Below are 19,809 nucleotides of genomic sequence, written 5' to 3'. Positions count from 1 at the left end.
GGGGACTTGGCATGCTGACGCGGAGCTTTCTGGGTGAGAGGGGAGCAGGAGAGCATCTCAGCAGCTGTCCTGCCACGCCATGGGAAGGGTCCTCCTTGGCCCGTCCGACGTGAGACTGGGACCACAGACAGCTCTCCCGCTGGCACACTAACGGTGACTGTGCACGGACACGGCATCATGGCCCTCCAGATCTGAAGCGCTCCTTCTGGAAGAAGGGTGAGACATCATCGATAATAAGCTCGACTATTTCTTAGCCATTCCTAGTTTGTGCTACAGATAAATGTCATTCTCTAAGGCTGCCAACTCGAGCAAAACAGTTCCTCAGTAAGAGCTATACTCTTTAAAAATGACTCATATACATTTCTGTCTGGTTAATCTTTATAAAATCTCAGCGTGCCTCCTTTCCCTCGACTCCAAGAGGGTGCAGCCATCTAATAACAGAAAGCAAGGCCATGCAACTTGACAAGCTGAGTATGTGCACAGCCTTATTCAAAAGTTTGTGGGAGGACAGCATTTTTCTTGTGCTTCCCAAGGAACAGAGCATTTTCCTGCCAAGTGCTGCGCAGCAGCTGATGTTGTGCATGTGGTAGTGATGAGGATGGGGATGTGCAAAGTGACGATTCACAGCCTGAGGACACTGCGGTTTGCAAAGTTAGCACAACCCTAGCAGCACAAAAAGAAGGGGGTGAAATCCCGGCGCTATTTGAAGTCAGCAGAAGTTCTGGATACTGCTGTATTAAAAACTCTAATAGCAACTAACAGCATAACGTGACCTGTTTCATTTCAAAAAAGCATCAGGAGCAAGGGGGTTTAGATGTGAAATCATGCACAGCCTGTGATTCAATGCATAGAAAATGGAGAGTACTTATTCTTTCTTTCAACGGTGCCTGTAAATCTTCTTCAGTAATAACAATTATTTAGAGGAAGTGCAGCAACACAGAATCTAAATAAGATCTACAAATTGTATTTTATGGTACGGTAATGTACCATATTAAAGTTCAGTCCATTTCTTTGCAGGCTCAATAGTCAATAAAAAATGATTTAATGGTGTGGGAGGCCTAATTTGCATAAAAAGAGAATGAGAGAGGTGCCTTTGGGTTACAGAAGGGAAGGAGTGCACCCACCCAGCTAAAAATAGACATTAAGGGAAATCGTTTAAGCCTGCATTAAAATGGGTTTTCTTTAAACTCATTTTTTACTTCTATTGCATACTCAGTTTATTTACAGATGAACAAGATACACTTACGTAACATGGAATAAAAACCAAGCTAGAGGCAGAAGTCAAAGACAAAAAACAAGGATTCATTAAATTGATCATGGTAATACTCCCACCTCCTCAACAGTACTGAAAGTACTGAAATGCCTGCCTCTGCATTACCTGGGTTAGCAGTTTCCTGTCTGCTGGATTATTTAGGATCTCTCCTGGCATCACCTAATCATGCTGTACATACAAACCTGACCAAACTAGCAGCCCTCACAAGGAAGTTCTGTCATAGAGACGTGGCACCCAATGCCACTCCAAAGCAGACAGCAACTCCTCAGGGTGAATCAGGTATACAGCAGCATCTGTGATCCCTACACTGTGAAAGGCTTGGTGCTTCAGGAAAGCCATTTATGAATCTCCAGCTGTTGGACTACATCGTTCTTGGTGCTGGCATTCTTTGCAGCTTTGAATCCAAAGGCAATGTTTGCAGGCTTCCTTGCCATCTCTTGCTTAACACCATCTTCATAAAAGCTTAAACGAGTTCCCATTCTGTTTTGAGCTAAGTATTACCAACAATTCTCTGAATGCTACAGAGCCAAGAGATGATCATCCTGGATGCACTGCTTCCTCTATTAGCCTCTCTGGAGTAATGCTAGAAACTGAGTGCAGATGATCAGGGAATATTTGATCATTTTTGCTTATAAATACAGACAAAGACAGATCACACTGCGTGGATGCACAGAGGCAGGATGCATCGTGAGCTGTCTCCTTTCATCCTCATCTTGAAGCTTGAGCCTACACCCACTGAGACCATGAGCAGCTATCCAATTGACTCCAAGGCCCAGCCTAGCGTTATTCCTTTCTTTCCCAGATTTACCTTACGCTTCCATTTGTGCTCTCTCATAGTATTGTCCACCCTTCTCTGCTGTTCTTCTGAACAAGAAGAGTCTTCTCTTGTGGCTTTAGCCTCCTTTGTCTCCACTTGCAACTAGACTTCGAAGTGATACACCAGTCTTAATGCTGGTCCCAGTCCCTGCGAGCAGCCCACATCTCCACTCAGATGTATAATCAGCTCCTAACATGAGCTTCTAGTTCTCCCAGCTGTTTCTGCTAGCGTTTAAGCTCATCTACAGTGAAGATCCTTAATCAAGTGAGAATTGCCAGAAGCATATCATCTACTCACTCACCAAAGACCAGTAGCAAACGTACAGAGCAAGAGCACTTCCAGAAGGCTGACAAAAGCTGGGTCTCCTGTAGTCAGCCTCTTTTTTTTTTTTCTCTTTTGTCTCCAGGATAAATTATTTGACAGAGCTCTGTAAAGGAGCCCATCTGAGAAGCAACAACAGTGCAATCTAGTCATGTCTGCATCACAATGCTAGTATAAGGAACAGAGTTGTCTGCCATCACCTTGAACGTTGACTATTCTCTTTTTCTTAAGTGTTTCAAAGCAGTGTCAAGAGTGATTGTACTTGTCACCACAGAGGCAGCACCAACTGTAATTCTAGCCAAAAAAAAAAAAATGGATTTGAAATGTATTTCTGCAACGTGAAGCACCCAAGAGTTAAAATCTCATTCCTTGCAAATCAATGTTATCCAAGACGCGGCACTGAACTCCCACAAGCAGACTGCTCCACATTACTCTGTTCTGTGTCAGCCACATCACCTGCTCTTACCCACCCCAGAAATGCTAGCGTGTGGTGACATGGCCAACGCCATGTAGCCAGCTGACCAGCAGGACGGCACACTGGGAGGCAGCCCTTTACACTTGATGAAGGCGAGAGTGCCTGAGAGGATGTCTAAAGAGGTGTTTTCTGTTCCACAGAGCTCATCTGCTTTCAGAAGCTATTAATACTTGTTACTGCAGCAGCCCTCAGCCAGCTGGAAAGACCCACTCCTCCGAGACAGCTCTCTGATCAGCGAACACAGAGCTATTACCATGACAAAGGGTTCTCCCTCTGTCATGCCTTTCTCTCAGATGACGTTTAGTCACCCTCCCTTATTATGACACAACCGTGCATGCAGTTGTTTGACAATTTGCCGGCAAATAAGATGGAAGATCGTTCAAGCTGTATCTCAACTGTTATCGCTTCATTTGATGCAAACCTTCAGCACAGAAATGAAGAAGAGAACCTGCTACATGTTCCCGTCCACATGAGCTCAATCACTTACTCTTCTGAATGAGGCAGTAGATGCGTTCTTAAAGGCTGTCTTTGCAAGCAAACTGGTAGCTAACTGGAGCCCAGGGACCCGCTTTCAATTTCTGAGCTTCGGGTCTCCCAAAGGCTGAAATGGCAACTGAGCTTCTTTATTTACAAATGCAGAAGTAGAGTGAACATCTCCGGAGGTGACACAGAACTTCCACAAGCTACTCTCTATACTAATGCATGCAGTCAAGAAGTTATCTGAAATACAATAAAGCCTGTCACAAGATAGCTGGTTCCTTTACATGAAGCGGGACCCTGCTCACTGGTGACAAAACAGCTCTCTCCCACCTGGGAGAGTTGGGAGGAGCAGCAGACCATCGTTTTAGGCAGTAAGGGCGCTACTGAGAAGGGTGGCATAAAAATGCTTCAAAAATGCTTCTGTTGGAAGGGCAACTTTTTTTTTTTTTTTTTAACCCTCTCTTAAAACACTTATTACTGGCTATAGTCAAAGAAGCCTTCATATTCCAGCCTGGTCAAGCATAAATTCCTATATTCTGTCCCTTGTATAGATAAACATCCTGCTGCTTTTTTCAGGCCCAAGCATGCTTTATTACTCGCCCAAATGGTACTAGCAGCTGAGAAATGCTAGTGGTTGGTACCCTCTGTCATTCTCTGGGCATCACTGGCAGTGCAACAGGTTCCTCTCCATCCACCGGATAAGGAGCCAGAGAATGCTCGGCAAAGAGCACTGCTAGCTGCTGCCTGCTTCCTTAGAAGTGCCTGTTCACATACGTGCACATTTGCATGGCCCAGATTTTGAGAAATGGCATGTGTGCTTTGAAGACCACCCGTGCCAATGGATTATCAGTCCACAAAGCTTGACATCCTGCTCCAGCAGTGAGAAATATCCAGAAGCCTCAGGAATGGGGGAAGCAGTCCAAATGCCCAGTCTTGATAGGAAGCCAAGAATGCTTTTGACTTCTTAAATTCATTGTTAATAGAAAATAAATGAAACCAACCTGGATAGCGTAGATGAAAACCTAGAAGCCCCCTGAGGACATCTGATTGAGGAGAAGTGGGGAATTTGGCCATTTTTAGGCTGCACCAGAAAAGACAAGGCCAGAGCTTGCCAAACCAGGAGGCTTAGCAAAACCCCGGCTGGCTTCTTAGCTGCACCAGTAACATTTCAAAGGGGACCAAACCAGCTCAGTTCACCATTTCCACCTCCAGCATGAAGTGTTCCTAATCCCTCCTAGCAAGCAAATGCTGCAGGACAGCCATCGTTGCAGTACACCTTTATTCCCCTCGGTAACCGCTTTGTGATAAAACACTCCCTCCTGCTCCCCCTCACCAGGCTCCAGTTTCTCCCACTGCTCTGTATCACTATAAAAGCCACAAAAATCAGCAGTGCTTATGGGGCTCAAGAATAATAATAAAGAAAAGCAGTAAGTGGGGAGCTCTAAAATTTCAAAGCACTTTTTTATTAAAAAAAAAAACACAAGGAAAATAAAATTAGAATTGCTTCAACAGCTTGTGTTGCACCACGGGAGAGTATCTGACCCCAGCTATTCTGCAATGTCAGTAAAGATGTCTCCCAAACCTGACAATAAACACCTTTAATATCAGAGCTAATAATTTGAGGGGGGCTTAGGATTGCTAAAAGCTTAGGGAGGGGTGAGCATTTAATTACGTACGTGCAAACCCTGCAAATGCAAGCTGTGCTGGTGAGCTGCTCCCTTTGCTGTCCCCGGGCTCCGTCCCTGCCCGTGTGCGGCTGTGCGGACGCGGGCCAGTCAGGGCTGCAGATCCCAGCCCACTGGCCCCTACGACATTTTCTCGTGGAACAAAGCCCATCTTCCTCTAACACAGCTTTTTTTTCCCAGGAATTGGCCCATACTGAATAAAATAAATAAATCACAAGCGTTTTGTGAAGGGAAAAAAAAAATGTTCCTGCTGTACATAACTCGGGGGAACAGATGTTTTTCCATTAGCTCACTGTTCCCTGCTACATTGGCTCTCTTTACATTTCTTGTTTAGGGCATGTTCATTAGAATATTTTTTCCTAGGGTAAACTTGTAGCATGTTACTCAGGCAGCAGGTAGCCCTCTCCAGCCCCACTGTGAATACATGGAATAGTCATTCGAGTGATTTTTCTTTAAATGCTCCTTTAAATTAGCTTTAGGTCTACCTGGTGAGGTTTGCAGCCTGTGCTTAGCAGGCATTTAGCCAATCTTAGATCAAATTACCAGACCTACTTTGCTGTGAGTGGCCATATTTGGTAAAGTATTGGGCCAGTCAAGAAGCTAAATTGTCAGATATAAAGTACTAGTAAAGACAAACAAAATGGACATTGTAGTTAAAAGTAAAGCTTAAAATAATATAGCAACAGGAGCTGGAGTACTCAAACTCTTATTAAAACTGGCTTGCAGCATTCTAAAATACTCCACATAAATAGAGCATACAACAGTTATTACTGCCTGGAAACATACTCATGCATACTTCAGATAAGAAACCACTCATTACCGAAAGAGCTTAAAACTACTTCTTTTCAGTACTGACACACTTTGCTCTCTAGGTCAAACGTGATTTTGTAAAAAAAAATGAAAGTAAGTTTTGGTCATAAATTTGAACCATTCCAAATATATTTTCCTTAGCCAAACATCATGATTGTGTTTTCTAAACAGAACGGAGGACTACTGGCATGATTCTGAAAAGGAAAAAGGGAGTACAAACAGCTTCTAGGTCAGACATTTCTCTTGGTAGGAGAAGCTGGATAATCACCAGGAATCTCTGGGATTCTCCTTGCACCTCCTTCTGCAGAAGAGGTAGAAGAAGAATGCCATTAAAGTTCCTTCTCTCCTCCCAAAGTTGATTCAAGTTCTCAGTCACTGGAAAGCAGAACAAAGAGAAAAAATGGACATAGGGATCGCATGAAGACCACCTCTCCTGGAGCTGTGCACAGCAGAGATGTGCACTGCAGCACCCTTCCCCAGTGCTCCTTGCAGCAGGACCCTGACAAATGGTTCCTTCTCAGATTTGGGGCCAAGAATAACGTTTAGGTCTGTTAATGTAAAAACCTAATGAAATGACTCTCCTCTTAAAAAGCCATTACATTTCAAGAAGATGCAGAGGGCTGGGTTATTTTTAAGAGGGACCAGACAAGCTGTATTAATCACGGTCTTTGCTGTAGACCACTTGAAAACAGCATGCCTCCCAGTATTCCCCAAATCATGCCTGCTCCAGGGCAGGGACAACCTCTCTGGTCTTTGGAAACCACAGACCCCTTTCTCTTCCGAAGCTAATTGTGACTACCTGCAGGGAACAGCAAGATGTGCAAGCCCACTGAAGAAACATGCTAAGTTCCCTGCTGCAGATGACTGTCCTCCCCACTGGTACTACAGAAGGGTGGCCACAGGATAAAGTGACAGTTCAGCTTTATGTAGAGATGTGAAAAAGGATAAGAGGGCTCATTCTAGAGACCACAGAGATGCATCAAGCAGCTGTTTGGCTGCTGACCAGAAGCTACAAAAAGTTAGCTTGCCAGATCACCAAGACAAAGCTCACCAGACACTGCTGTAGGGAAAACCGAGGAGCAGCAGCCATGTACACAGCACATGTGGACTTTGCAGCTGCACTTCCAAAGCTGCTCCTTTATCGTCTTTCCTACATAACTGCACTGTTCACAAACCCAGAAGTTACAGCTGAAAAGTCTATGCCCTCTTAGCGCAAGATAACTATCTTTAGCACACAAGACTAAATATTTGGGGAGAGTTCACAGCCTTCCCTTCAGCCACTGTGAATGGAGTACACGTGTTCTCATGCACTAATTATGGGATGCATTAGGAGCAAGGAACTTGTGCACAAGGCAGGTTAGCCCTGGACTCCTGTTGCAGCTGTGGGTGGAGGGTGATGCTGTAACCATTCCCCTGTGCTGGCACCATCTGATGACTACCACACGCGAACGGTCCCCTTGCAAGCCTACGTGCTGGCTGCTGGAGGGCTGTAAGACCAGCCCCACATAGCTGTGGGATAGTTTGCTTTGTACGCCTCTTTCCAACGTAAGCCCAGAGAGCTCTGCCCGATCAATCAGCTGGCACCATTAAGTTTTCACGCCCTGGGATATGAAGAGGCATGGGATCTCTAATGGCTCTAATGGATCCCTGACAGGTTCACAGCCTGGCGCTCTACATCCACACCCACACACAGAGACACGGCCAGCTGCATGCTTCTAGTGTCTGCGAAAGATGGATGCTTTGTTATAAATTTACTGCAGGACAAGGTTTAGAAATTATAATGGTTTTATCTAAAGATTTATGAGTCAAGCAAAAAAGGTTAAAGTGTTAATAACAATAAAAACAGCAATATGTGAGTCTTTTCCCAAAGGCAGACAAACATTTTCCTCCATTAAGAGATAGGAAACTGAGGTATGAAAAAGTTAGGCAACTTGCCAAGAGTCACAGGATGAGTCACTGACTGAAAAAGGACAAGTCCCAGCTAAACCTGATTGAAATCTACAGCACATCGATGCAGCTCTTTCGTGAATACGAAGTGACTCTGGATGCAGGCGTCAGAATGGAATGCTAGTCGTCTGTTACTTTCCACAGCTGTTAATTTGGGGGTGAGCTGGAACAAAAAAGCACGTGACAATCTTGGCCGTTTCTAACCACAGATTTCTGTTTATTTGATTATTTATGAAATATTTCTATTTTGGAAGTTATTAACTTAAAACTACTTCTGCTTTCCCCTCCTTCTAAATAGGAGATTCTGGGACAGAGGGCCAGTGATGATGCTCTGTAGGACTATTCAAGTCAATAAGCCCACTACTAAGACCATTAAGCTGCATCCATAACAATAACTGACTTCAGTAATGAAATCACAAAGCAGTCACAATATATATTTTCAGAACATCAATCCTGATTCAAGTCGAGTGAAAAGCAAACATGAAATAAAACAAAGATTAAAAAAACAGAATAGGACAGAATAGTTACAGGTTATAAAAATAATTTCCGCCTAAAAGAATTAACACCTCTGAGAAAAGCACACTGAAAAATAATTGTAGCAATTCACAGTTAGGTCACAGCAAGCAGTAGGTCTTTATTGTTTTTGTCTTTTCACACAGCAGCAAAAATGTAAACTGCCTAGAGCTATCTCTAGGATGATGGACAACAGACACCTGACTTCTCATCACAATAAACTCTGTGTTTTTTTTTTTTGTTTTCCCAGCAGCCTCCTCTGCAATCTTAAATCAGAAGCATAAACTGAATAAAGCAAAACCCTGCTGGTGATTTTAAAGCCCACAGTACATTAATGAAATTTACATAAGCAAATAAATGAACTCATGTGATTAACTTAAAGGATGATGCATTCCAAAAGGTAACTTCTATAATAGTTAGGCAAATTGTAACAAGTAGAATGTCACGTATTCTGTACCAGAACTAAAGTCAAATTGGTAGAAAATGGCCCACAAAAACAGCTAAAAAAATCTTTACTGAGAAGTAGGGTGAGATTGCCAGGTTTTATGTGAGAATTGTCAATTGTACAGATTAGGTAAATGAGAATTTGACAGGTTCTCCTGTGCACAGAACAGAAAATTATCAGCAAGGTGCTAGTGGGCTCTGCTTTTTTTTTCTTTTTTTCTTCTTGTTGCAAATGGTAACAGAGACATCTAAGAAGCAATCACAGCATTCAAATGTAATTTCAGGTACACAACAGCGTGGACCAATTGTGGAAGAAAAGCTGTTTCTCTTAAGAGCAAAACTGCAGGGTCAGAATTCCTTTTGCCAGTCCCAAGTTACTGGAACGCAAACGGCAGAATGAGCTTTGCAACTCTGCTCCTCAACAAATGCCCTACATAAAACCCTTTCATGAGTTTGGAGGTTGCCCCCGGGTAGAGTTCTTCTCACTGTTCTCTTTTCCCTTTATGTGCTCTGCCACAATCTTTGCATGAGTGTCTCAAACTGACATGCAAAACCTACAAGTCACTGGGAGATTCAAGCAGCCAAGGATAAAATGAGTGGAGAACTTTTTCTTGTTTAATACATTTCACTGAAAACTCAGAAAAACTGGAACACTGTCAGCCTAAATACCATTTCAGAGATTCTTTGCCCATTCGTTTTGCGCAAAATGAAAATAATTACTCCTATCAAATAACCTTTCTTAATGAATAACTGTTTTCCCTCTTCATTTAAAAACACATTTTAATGATGACTGAAGTTTTCTGTGTTATGGAAAAATAGAGGTGAGCTGAAAAATCGCACTACTCCTGTATTTTGTTAGATTTAATCAAGTGGTATTTCAAAAAAACAGGTGGGATAGATGGGCAGATTTACTGCTGGTTTAAGGTGTAGAGACAGCCCTGATTTGAGTTACTCCCTTAATACTTGTGTCATCTCATTCACCACTGGGGGAGAAAAGAAATTCCAGGCCGTCTCTGTAACCATCAGGACTTACCAGCTTGAAGCCAGATTTGTTCAAGAGTTGTCCACAGCTGCATAGGTCCTTGCTTCATCGTGCTGCTCTGCATAGTTATTTCAGACATGGCCTGTTCCAGTCTCGATGCAGCAAGGGAAGAGGCTCGCTGTGATCCTGTGGACCAAACAAACAAGAAGAACAACACATTTTATGCTTCCTTGGGATATTGGTTCATTAGATGGAAGGTCTGATTCTCCACTCCACTGCATCAGTTTTGTGCAGTAAGAGCCACAGTGAAGCCTGGTGTGACCAACTGGAGAAATATGCTTTATAAAAGGTTAATTTATTGAAAAAAGACAAAATTACCCATGGGCTGCAGCTCAAGCAAGTGAATTAAGAGACAGTAATTTTATAAAGGTCTGCTTAGCAGATTCATCAAGGAAGCAATGGTATTTTGCTCGTCTGAAAAGCAGAATTCTACCATCAAACATTTCCTAAGAATACTTGTTAGCAACCTATTTTATGAGCCCATTGTCACCACGCAATTACAAAACATGGCCCGCTAATGTAAAACCTTTGTACAGCATTGCAGAGTGGGTCGGCAGCATTCACAGAGCACACAGATTTCACGTGACATCAATATTGTCCTATTGGTTTAGAGACAGCATGGTTTTTCATTTAACCTTGGGGAGCAGAGAGCTCAGCGCTTCGACTATATTAACCTTTAGCATGCGCCGTAACATTTACGCAAGAATAAAGTATTTGGCGCCCACATCTCTGGGAACAAAACATCACATCAAAAGCTGCCCCCAGAAAGCAGGCACGGACAGAGGCCGCATCCTCAAGCGCGGCGTGCAGGATTACACTGGTGAGCCAGCCTCTGAGGGCTACCAAGAGGACTGCAACAGAGCAGGAAGCTACAAAATGAGATTTCAGAGCTGGCCTTGTAAAGCTTTAGGAAATAAATATTTTAATATATGTAGGTTTAATGGGACTTTAAGGCTGATAAGCTCTTTCTCTAGAGAGCTGCTGTGACTGAAGCATTTGTGCTGATTAGCTTTACTCTTCTGCCTACCCTTGCAGGCTGACCTTGCAGGCCACAGGATCCCGGAGTTAAAATCCCCCTTTCTCTCACAGCAGCCCCCTGAAGGACCACCAGAGCCTAGGGACAGACTCGGAGAAGTATGGATGGCTCTGGGCAGGGGAAGAGTCAGAAGGGCAGAAAAGCTGTCACAGGACATATGCACTAACTGTTTTTCTTCCGAAAGGGGCGTTGTGCTTCTCCAGCTGGAGAGCCCGGCCTTCTGCCAGGCACCGGGAGGCTCCTGTCCCCCCCGTGTCCCTCTGCAAAGACACCTGTGCGGCCTGGGCACAACACGGCCTGTAGGTTTTACCTAACCCGAGGCCAGGCTGCCTGCCTCTGGGACTGTCGTGGCTAGGGAGAGGCCACAGCCGCAACCCAAAGCCTGAGACTGCCATGGAAATACTTGTCCCATTATCTCACTGCTAACTGATGGCATTCGTTTTCAGCAGCAGAACTTCAAAACAGCCCTGCAGTGCTCAGTGCAGGCGCCTCCCGCAGCTCCCTCGGAAAATGCAAATGTGCTCTTCCTAGATGCGGTTTTAAAATTCCTGCGTATTTTCAAAGACACTCCTCATCTGGTGCTCCGCGAGATGACAGTGCAGTAATGCAGTAATTATGGCTTTAACGCTACAGTAAAAGCTATTCGGCTTTGTATGGAGGATTTATTACATTTAACAGTTTATTTAACAGATCAATCTTCAGTCTCTTTCACTGCCTGGAATTCCTCCCCCTGCCCTGCCCACTCCTGCCTCTCCCTCCCTCCAGTTAGGAGAAATTTCACTGAAACACAGCTCCCAGGCATTCTCAGTCGGACAGGGGTTGTTTAACGCAGGAAAAACCATCAGGTGCTCATCCCCAGCCACCCCAAGCGCTGGCACTTTCTGCAAATTATGAAAATTACCACGTGAATAATTAGTGATGCTGGTTAGGAGCACTTCAAAGTCAGAGCAAACCTAGACGGGCAAACGCAAAAAAACTGCACAGGCTTTGGGGACTAACCAGATCCTTGAATTAGCGCTCCTGATCTCGTTAGTATGCTTTGAAAGCAACTTTCAGCATTACATTTCTCTGCCAAGACTGCCCTCTTTCAGGAAGGCTTTCCAGAGCGGTCTGTGACAGTACCTGTACGCAATGCTGTTCTGCCTGCATCGGGTGGAGGTTTTATTTACATCCTCAGTGCTCGGGGGAAATCCTCTTTTCCTGGCAAGTCATTCCAAGGGGATGGTGTCACCGGAAGGCAGCTCTGTGCCTTTGGAGAGGTTCATGTGCTGCTGAGAGGCTGAACGGCCACTTAGGATCTAATAAAGCACCCTTCCCTTGCAATGAAGGCTTTAAAAGAATACCACTGTAAACTAAGTTGCACTTGAGGAAGCACAGGTTAGCTGCTCCTCTCCTCTTCGTTGCTCAGGTAGCTGCCGGGGCAGAAAGCCTGCGATGCAACACGGATCCTGACCACTGCTGTGTGCTTCAACCTGCACAGCCTTGAAAAGGGAACCCGAGTTACTTAAGGGATTTACTGCCTTGGGCAGCTAAATGCAAAGAGCCTCTGCTGTAAATTGCCAAGTAGCTTGGGTTCCCTTTTCACGTAGCAGTCCTTTGATGGCTATTCTCTCTTCCATTTCAGCCTAAGCAAGGCAACAGAGCACACCACGCGGCCATCAGCCGATCCTTCCCCACCCCTGCATGGTCGCAGACACAGACGTGCTCCTTGCTCCCACCACACGCATCTAGATGAGAAGTCTCTCTCCATCCCAGCCCAAACCTACGGTTTGCTGCTGCTATTCTTTCCCATCTCTGCTGAACTGCTCACAGGAAGGCCCTGAATAAGCACTTTAAGAGCAGGTCTTAGCCAGCCTCGCCCTTTTGGACCGAAAGGAGCCCAGCCACAGACCTGAACCCCAGGAGAGCGCGGCAGTGACGCTGGGGGTGGGCCGAGGGCAGCAGCTTCTCCAAGAAACACTGCCAGAGCCAGCGTTCATCTCCCGAGAGGGGAGGTGGGCATGCATCATGCTGACACCACTCTGACCTCAGGGCGGAGGGGTGAGCCGGCAAAAAAACTGCCAGCGACATTAAAAAATGTCTCTGAATGTCTCATTACAAAATACCTAAATACCTCCTTCTAAAGGATTGTAGATGTCTATATGCTAAAAAAATCCACAAAACCTGTCTCACAGAACTTTAATGTCAAGCCTCAAAATACATGCAAATCTTGGCATATGAAGATATCACATCCATTTGTTATTTTAGTGCAGTCTCTTTCTCTTTTTAATAGCTCCACTAGATAGAATATAAACTTTGCATTTTACAGTAAAGCCCTCTACACATTTTGGAAAGAAATCATAAAAATAACAAAATGATTTTGTCATGATGAGCTCCACAGACAAGCCGTACAAAAATATATCTAAATAATTTTAAAGTATTGTGCTAGCAGTGTTATAAGACCAAGAAGGACCAAGTTTAATATTTTACATCTATGAAAAATCTGCTATCAAAATAGCAATGCAACTCTGTAGATTTACTAGGTTTATAAGAAACACAGAATTCCCTAGCCTAAATCACTTCAGGCAAGAGCATTATAAGATAAGACTAAATCACAAAAAGAATGAAACAGCAAGGCAGCTGACAGATACCAGTGAATTTAGCTAAGAACACTGCTTCAGTTAGGAGAAGATGAAGAAAATAAAAAGGAATTAATCTTCCTGGCAGCAAACCTAGAATTCTAGCACAGCAAATAATCTCATTGTGGTCTGACTGAGGGAGAGGCCAGTGTCAAACCCAGCTGCAGTAATCCCCCCTTCGCTGCCGAGCCCAGACATCACAGAGCGCCTGTGCGCTACGGTGATGCTGCTGCACGCTCGCTCCCTGGGGTCCTCACGATGGAAACTGGATCCAGCTTTGAGCCACAGGCCCTTGCTGGAAACTGCCAGCACCAAGTCATGCACTAAGGTGGACGGTGTAATTTCAGTACGAGCCACATCCTTACCTCCACGGTGGGTGTAACCATGTTGGCATGCAAACCTAGATCCTTGAAGCAGAGGAGATGTACATTTCTTGGCTAAAACCGAACTCCCTTTGGTGTAAATCACTTTGTATGTGTGAAAAGACTGTTTAATGCTTGTATTTCACACTAATTTTCTCCTTCTGGCAAGCAGCAGCACAGCACACTGCACTTTCTGCTGAACTATGCTCCACTGCACGTTGGCTGCTGAAATTGGGATAAGAGCAAGCTGGGACTGGTACCCAACCCAGGTGCTTTTTAGGAGGACTCTACACAGAGACCAAATGTGTCCAAGCTTTGCTGTGACTCCAGACAAGATGCTGCAGGTCTGCAGCAGAGGAGCAAGCAGAAAGCACAAGAGCTGGAAAAACCTACGCAGCAGGACTGCAGAGGAGACAACACAGGGCGTAAAAGCTGATTTTACTGCCCAGCATCAGGTATCATAGAGGACACTTTTGCAAACCTTCACAATTACCTCCAAGTGATGACTATCCCAAATCATTTTTCATCACAAGGAAGCTTTCATATTTGCTCCCATTTCCAGATCACTTTTAATATGCCAAACAGAACATATCTATACATTTAGTATATTCTCTTCATCTATTATGAACTTAGGTTCTCTTTAAGTAATCCAAAGACTACAGAATACAGACTCATACAAGCAATAAGAAAAAGGTCCTATACAAAACAGAGAAACTTATCTCAACAAAGAGTAATAAAAGGGAAATGGAATAAACAGATTAAGAACTACATAAATATATGCATATAGAATCAGTAAGATTACAATGTCATAAATACAGATCCTGAAGGCTTAACAATGTGAACAAAAATAAGAGCAGACATGCTGAATAATATTTTGATGCTTGAGTGTTTGTATGCTCAAAACCTAACCTTGCAGTGCTTTTTAACCACTGATGGGTGCAAATGGAGGTTAAACGAATATAATTCAATACAAGCCACGTACTTAATACATACGAACTTGCCATTCTCTTCAGCTATATGTGCTGAGCATGTGACTTCAGTTTTACCAAGTCTAAACATTCAAGACTTGAACGATCACTAATTCCCTGTCCTGAAAGCACGAGACTTGTTTAAAATGTAATGTTTTTAAAAGTAAGCTCTTATACCTTTATATGATTTTTTGTTTTCAGTTTTTGAGTCTGTGAGGTCCTTTTTTTTTTCCCCCAAGTGTTTCTCTATATACACAAGGGTAGAAAGTTGTTCCCTAAAAAATAAAATAAAAAGGCAAGTTTCTCACATAATCATCTGATTTTGAGAGTTAGGGCTTTAAAGGAAACAGCAAGTATCATGAGACTTGTGATAAAATCACAAGTCAGCAGCACTCTCTGGAAGTCTTCTTTCTCCTTTTTGCCAAGATTAGCTTTGATGTCTCAGTTATTTCCATCTGACTATATCCATTACTGTGAATGTGTATTAACCATTGAATAACGCATCACAAGGTTTACGTACAAATCCCAGACCAAAACAGAGTCCAGTAACAACTGACACTAACACTCAGCTTTCCCAGACGATAGTATTAGCTGGCTTGATCTAAAAGGATTAAATTTTGTCCAAAAAGGATTAAAGTTTGGAGGAAAAAAAAGAGAGGGAAAAGGAAAAGAAGAAAAATAAACTGGACTGAACTAGTCAGTTATTTCAGAAATATGGTGAACTCCCATCTAATACCTTTCAGGCTTGTCTCAGAGTGCTCTGTAGAAGAAAGCAGGAACCCATCTCAGCTCTACACACAGGGAAGCTGAGGTACAGGCAAACCACAGCAGCACACTCTGCAACACAGAGAGGCCCCAGAGACAGATCTGAATCTCCTGTCCCCCAGCCCAGCAACCTCCACACAAGACAATAAAACATTCCGCTCTCACGAAAGCATGTATTTAGGATGGGAAAGCACAGATCTTGTTTCCTCACCAGAATCAGTATCATGAGCATCCGGGAGCGTGAGATGCAGTCCGTTATGCTTTTTGATCACTGGTGTTTCGGTCACACTACTTCCTTTCTCAGAGCCACTGTAAAGAAACAAAAACATGTTATCTAGCCACCTTTCAGCAGGGAGACAACGTTTTCCACGAAGCAGGCAATAATCTCATCTGACCGTCTCTGGAACTGAAAATTTTAGGTGCTTCTTGAAGGTGTCATTGTAACACCTCCATCCAGCAACGGATGACAAACCTGGGCTCTCAGAGACACTGTGCCCAGCAAGAGCTCCAGTGTGCGTGCCACTATCAGTTTATTTGAGCGCTGGGGTCTTTGTCAACCACTGGATGAGGAACATGTTGCCAGCTAGAACGCCAGACCAGAGAAGGACAACCATCAACCCCCCCCCCCCCCAAAAAAAAAAGAACCAACATCCCTTGCTTTTTTCTGTAGGATTTATTCACAGGTCTGCTGTGATAATCCTTTTGAAACAGACCAATTACCACCTTCCACACAGGTGCTAATTTCTTCATTTCAGAAAGATTATTATTTCCTCTTCCACCTTTGTTCTGTTTGAACGGAGAAGGAAGATAAAAGCTACCACACAGCACTGCTTTATGAAAGGAAGATTATCTGGTCTGCTCCTCTTCTAGACTTCAGTCCTCACAGCAGAGCTTTTCCAAAGGGGAACTCCAATAAAATAAAATAAAATAAAATAAAATAAAATAAAATCCCGTGCCTAATGAAAATTACTTAGTGCAGATCTCCTGAGCCTTCCTGTCACCACATAGACTGCCATCCCCCTAGGATCAGATGGTGATGATGTCTGCTCTCACCATCCATTAAGGGACAAAATATCCAAAGGAAAAGTGACTGCCCTGGCTACTTTTTCTGGCACACTTCCAAGCCTGGAGCTCATCCTTTGGATATTATTTCTCTCAGGAAACGAGATGTCACAGAATCATCATTGTTATAGATGCCCAGCCTTCCAGTTTAATCAGCCTTGTGGTACACACCGCATGGGATTCCCTTGAATTTGAATTGATCTAGAAGAAGAATTACCTTGGGACTGTCATTTGTTTGTGGTTTTTTTTTTTTTTTTTAACATGATTATTCTGTTATCACAGAAAACAACAGCAAAAGATAAACCAAGTTTTGCCCTTGCCAGCTAACATTCTCGGACAGAAAGCCACTTACTGTCATTCATCACACTGGTAATCGTATTTACGATAGCTAATTAACCTCTTACTTGGGTTTTGGGATCAAATATTACAGGTTTTGTTAATGGACCCTGAATTCTTGGCCATTTAACTACTTGCCCAAATCTCTGGCCTTGACCGGGCCTCCCTGTTTTACATACTGCTTTCCATACTGATGTCCCATTTGAAGTTATCGAGTGGCGACAGATACAGGGGAAAACTAAACTCACTGCCCTACACCTCCATCGTGCCTAGCGAGCATTAACCCAAGTGTAATCGCCTTGACTGGGGACTGCTGGTGGAAAGGTAGGGTTATTTCCGTCTTGCTGGTGCCTTGGGTACGCAGGAACATGGCAGCCTCACTTTAAAATGTTACTGATGTGCTGCTTTGACGTGGTAGCCATCACCATGCAGGCACTGCTTAGGCACACCGCTGAACACTGGCTTTTGTGCTATATTCCTATGAAAAGGACAGGCGAGAACTCTGACAACAGGAGAGCAGCGTCCAGGAAGTCTTGACAAGGCAGTCTTGGTTAACAAAACCCATCTCAGTCCAGCCAGAGGGACAGCCTTTTAACTGGGGAAACAGAGTGAAAACCAAGAGGACTACATTCTGCAAAACAGCAGCTTCCAACAACTTTATGCTTTATTCTGGAAAAGGCCTGAAAGTGAACTACATATTGAATACTGCAGTACAAGGCCTTCGACCCAGAGAGCCTTTCCAGGCACCTTTTGGTGCACGTAGCACGGCCTTTTGGTGCATAGGGACAGCAGCCAGATGATTTGCCTTTCACAGACGGCTCTGGAAGGCTGGCAGTGGGACACCGAATGTCACTCCACCACCCATGTTTGTAAAGGTAGTTGAGACAGTGGATAAAATGCTCACAGAAATTGCTGAAGGGAATGTTTGACTGTGAGAGACTGCAGAGGCACCATCAGTTCGGTTCATCAGGAAGAAGGTGAGAGGGCACCTGAGCATGACACACGAATACCTGCTTGGGGAGAAAACAGTGGGCGCTGAAACGCTCCCTAGTCTAGCAGAGTCACACTAAGTTTGCACAGCTGAGAAACTAAGGTCAGAGAAATGCAACCAAATATAAGTAAAGTGAGATTTAGCTCTGTGGGTGATGAGCTAATGATTGAACTAATAGAGAGTTTTGGGTGTAACAGTTCTCAACCTCATAGAAAAACAGGCTTCTCTTTTCCAAGAGGCCCTAAAAAAAGTATGCATCCAAGTCCTACTGATAAGAAATCCCCTTCAGTTCCTTTTAAAGCCCAGCCTGGAATATTTTACATATTTGTTAGCTGATACTGCTGCAATTTGCTTAAAACAAGGGCCTTCCTGTGCCACTGAACACAGACTAAAATTGCAGGTACCAAGTTCATTCTTGTTACCTTTCAAGCACTATTTCCTAATAAAAAGTGCTTTCTGAAGTATTTCTTGAGAAAGACAAAAAGTCCCACTGGGAATAGCAGAGAAATACACATTAGAGTTTCTAAAAGCAAAAGCAAAGCTATTTGTTTTGTTTAGGCTTCTATGGCTAAAGCTTATCAAAAGCCTCTAAAGCTATCCTATCTTGGCTTTTTAAATGTAACGGCCAAAGCACAGCTTGAGATCCAAATGCAATCCAAATACTTGAACTATTTATTTGTCTGTCCTCCAACTAAATCTCTTCAATTTCAAGCTTGCACCCCCCTCCTTGCAACAGTAAGTTGCAACCAGTCCTGTATGTTCAGTGCAGATTTGATCAGCTTCATGAGGACTAATCACAGGTATAAAGATTATTCCTGTGAGAGATACAAGATTGAAGCCTTATCCAAGGATATTAAAGCCTATGGAAATCAATGATTTCAGCAGGTAAGAGACTATTTCTCTAGTGCTGTGTAAATACCTTGATTTTAGCGTTTGGTCTGCTGCTCATTAGCTAAACCAACAAGGAATTACCAAGAATCCCTCAGGAACATTTGTACATAGACATGCATCATTCTACACATCCAGTTCTGGTGTTTATAAAACCTATGTAAATGCATGCACAAACGGGAACAATAAAAACTTTGACCGCCTGACGTGAGTGTTCCATTAAGCATGCTGTCCTTTCCATCAAACATTGTGTCTCTGAACATTACAGGTGAAAGGTAAATAAAGTGTTCGGATAACATTCCCAAGATAGTTGTACAGTGGTATCACGACCGGGACAATAACCAAAAGATGTGGGAAGGAAGAAAATCCAAGCTGGTTGCTTTCATACTTTCTGAACTTTTATCTTTCAGAGGGGAAGCAGGTAAAAAAGACAACATAAAAAGGGAACATTGTTTAAATGCTTTTTTTGTTTTGTTTTGTTTTTTAAATCATGGATTGAAATATTACTTTTTTTAAACAGTACTGTTTGTTACCCTTTTTGCAAAGTAACTTAAGTATCTGGACAATTAAAAAAGATAACTGTATCCCCATTATAAAATCTGAACTTGTTAGACTGTGAAGAAAACCTACCTGTGCTGTAAAACGGTATATACCATCTGCCACATCTGCAACATATGCCTGCATGTCACCAGAGCCTCCTCAGGTCCTTTATGTATCCATTCCAGTTTTACTTTGGTGAAGAGTAAGCTGCAAGATGAAAAAGAACAACTTCTGCTTTATTGGCACCTCAAATGTGGAGAATCAGTATCACTCTAGCGAGATCCTGGCAGCCAGCAATTTTACTTCCTTTGTAGTCCAGCTCCAAGAGAAAACACCGGAACACAAAACATTTCATTCGGCTCAACTTTGATTCCCCACAAGGAGATGAGAGGATTAACAATATTCCTCAGCTGCAGTCAAATTTACGTCACAAAGC

The 19,809-nt window shown here is 43.4% G+C and overlaps 1 protein-coding gene across 2 annotated transcripts in view; it reads right to left on the bottom strand.

Moving 5' to 3' along the window:
* TTC7A (tetratricopeptide repeat domain 7A) overlaps positions 1-19,809 on the bottom strand; it is a 171,600-nt gene that overhangs the window by 37,604 nt on the left and 114,187 nt on the right. For both annotated transcript variants that reach the window (XM_048079466.2, XM_013171081.3), the window contains 3 exons: positions 19,464-19,580; positions 15,768-15,865; positions 9,799-9,933 (listed from right to left, as the gene is read on the bottom strand). In XM_048079466.2, coding sequence (XP_047935423.1) covers positions 9,799-9,933; positions 15,768-15,865; positions 19,464-19,580 — 350 coding nt within the window. The remainder of the gene's footprint in view (positions 1-9,798; positions 9,934-15,767; positions 15,866-19,463; positions 19,581-19,809) is intronic.

This window comes from Anser cygnoides, chromosome 3 (assembly GCF_040182565.1).
Source record: "Anser cygnoides isolate HZ-2024a breed goose chromosome 3, Taihu_goose_T2T_genome, whole genome shotgun sequence".
Classification (NCBI taxonomy): domain Eukaryota; kingdom Metazoa; phylum Chordata; class Aves; order Anseriformes; family Anatidae; genus Anser; species Anser cygnoides.
The sequence above is the reverse complement of the archived record's forward strand: the minus strand, read 5'-3'. Positions and strand labels throughout refer to the sequence as shown.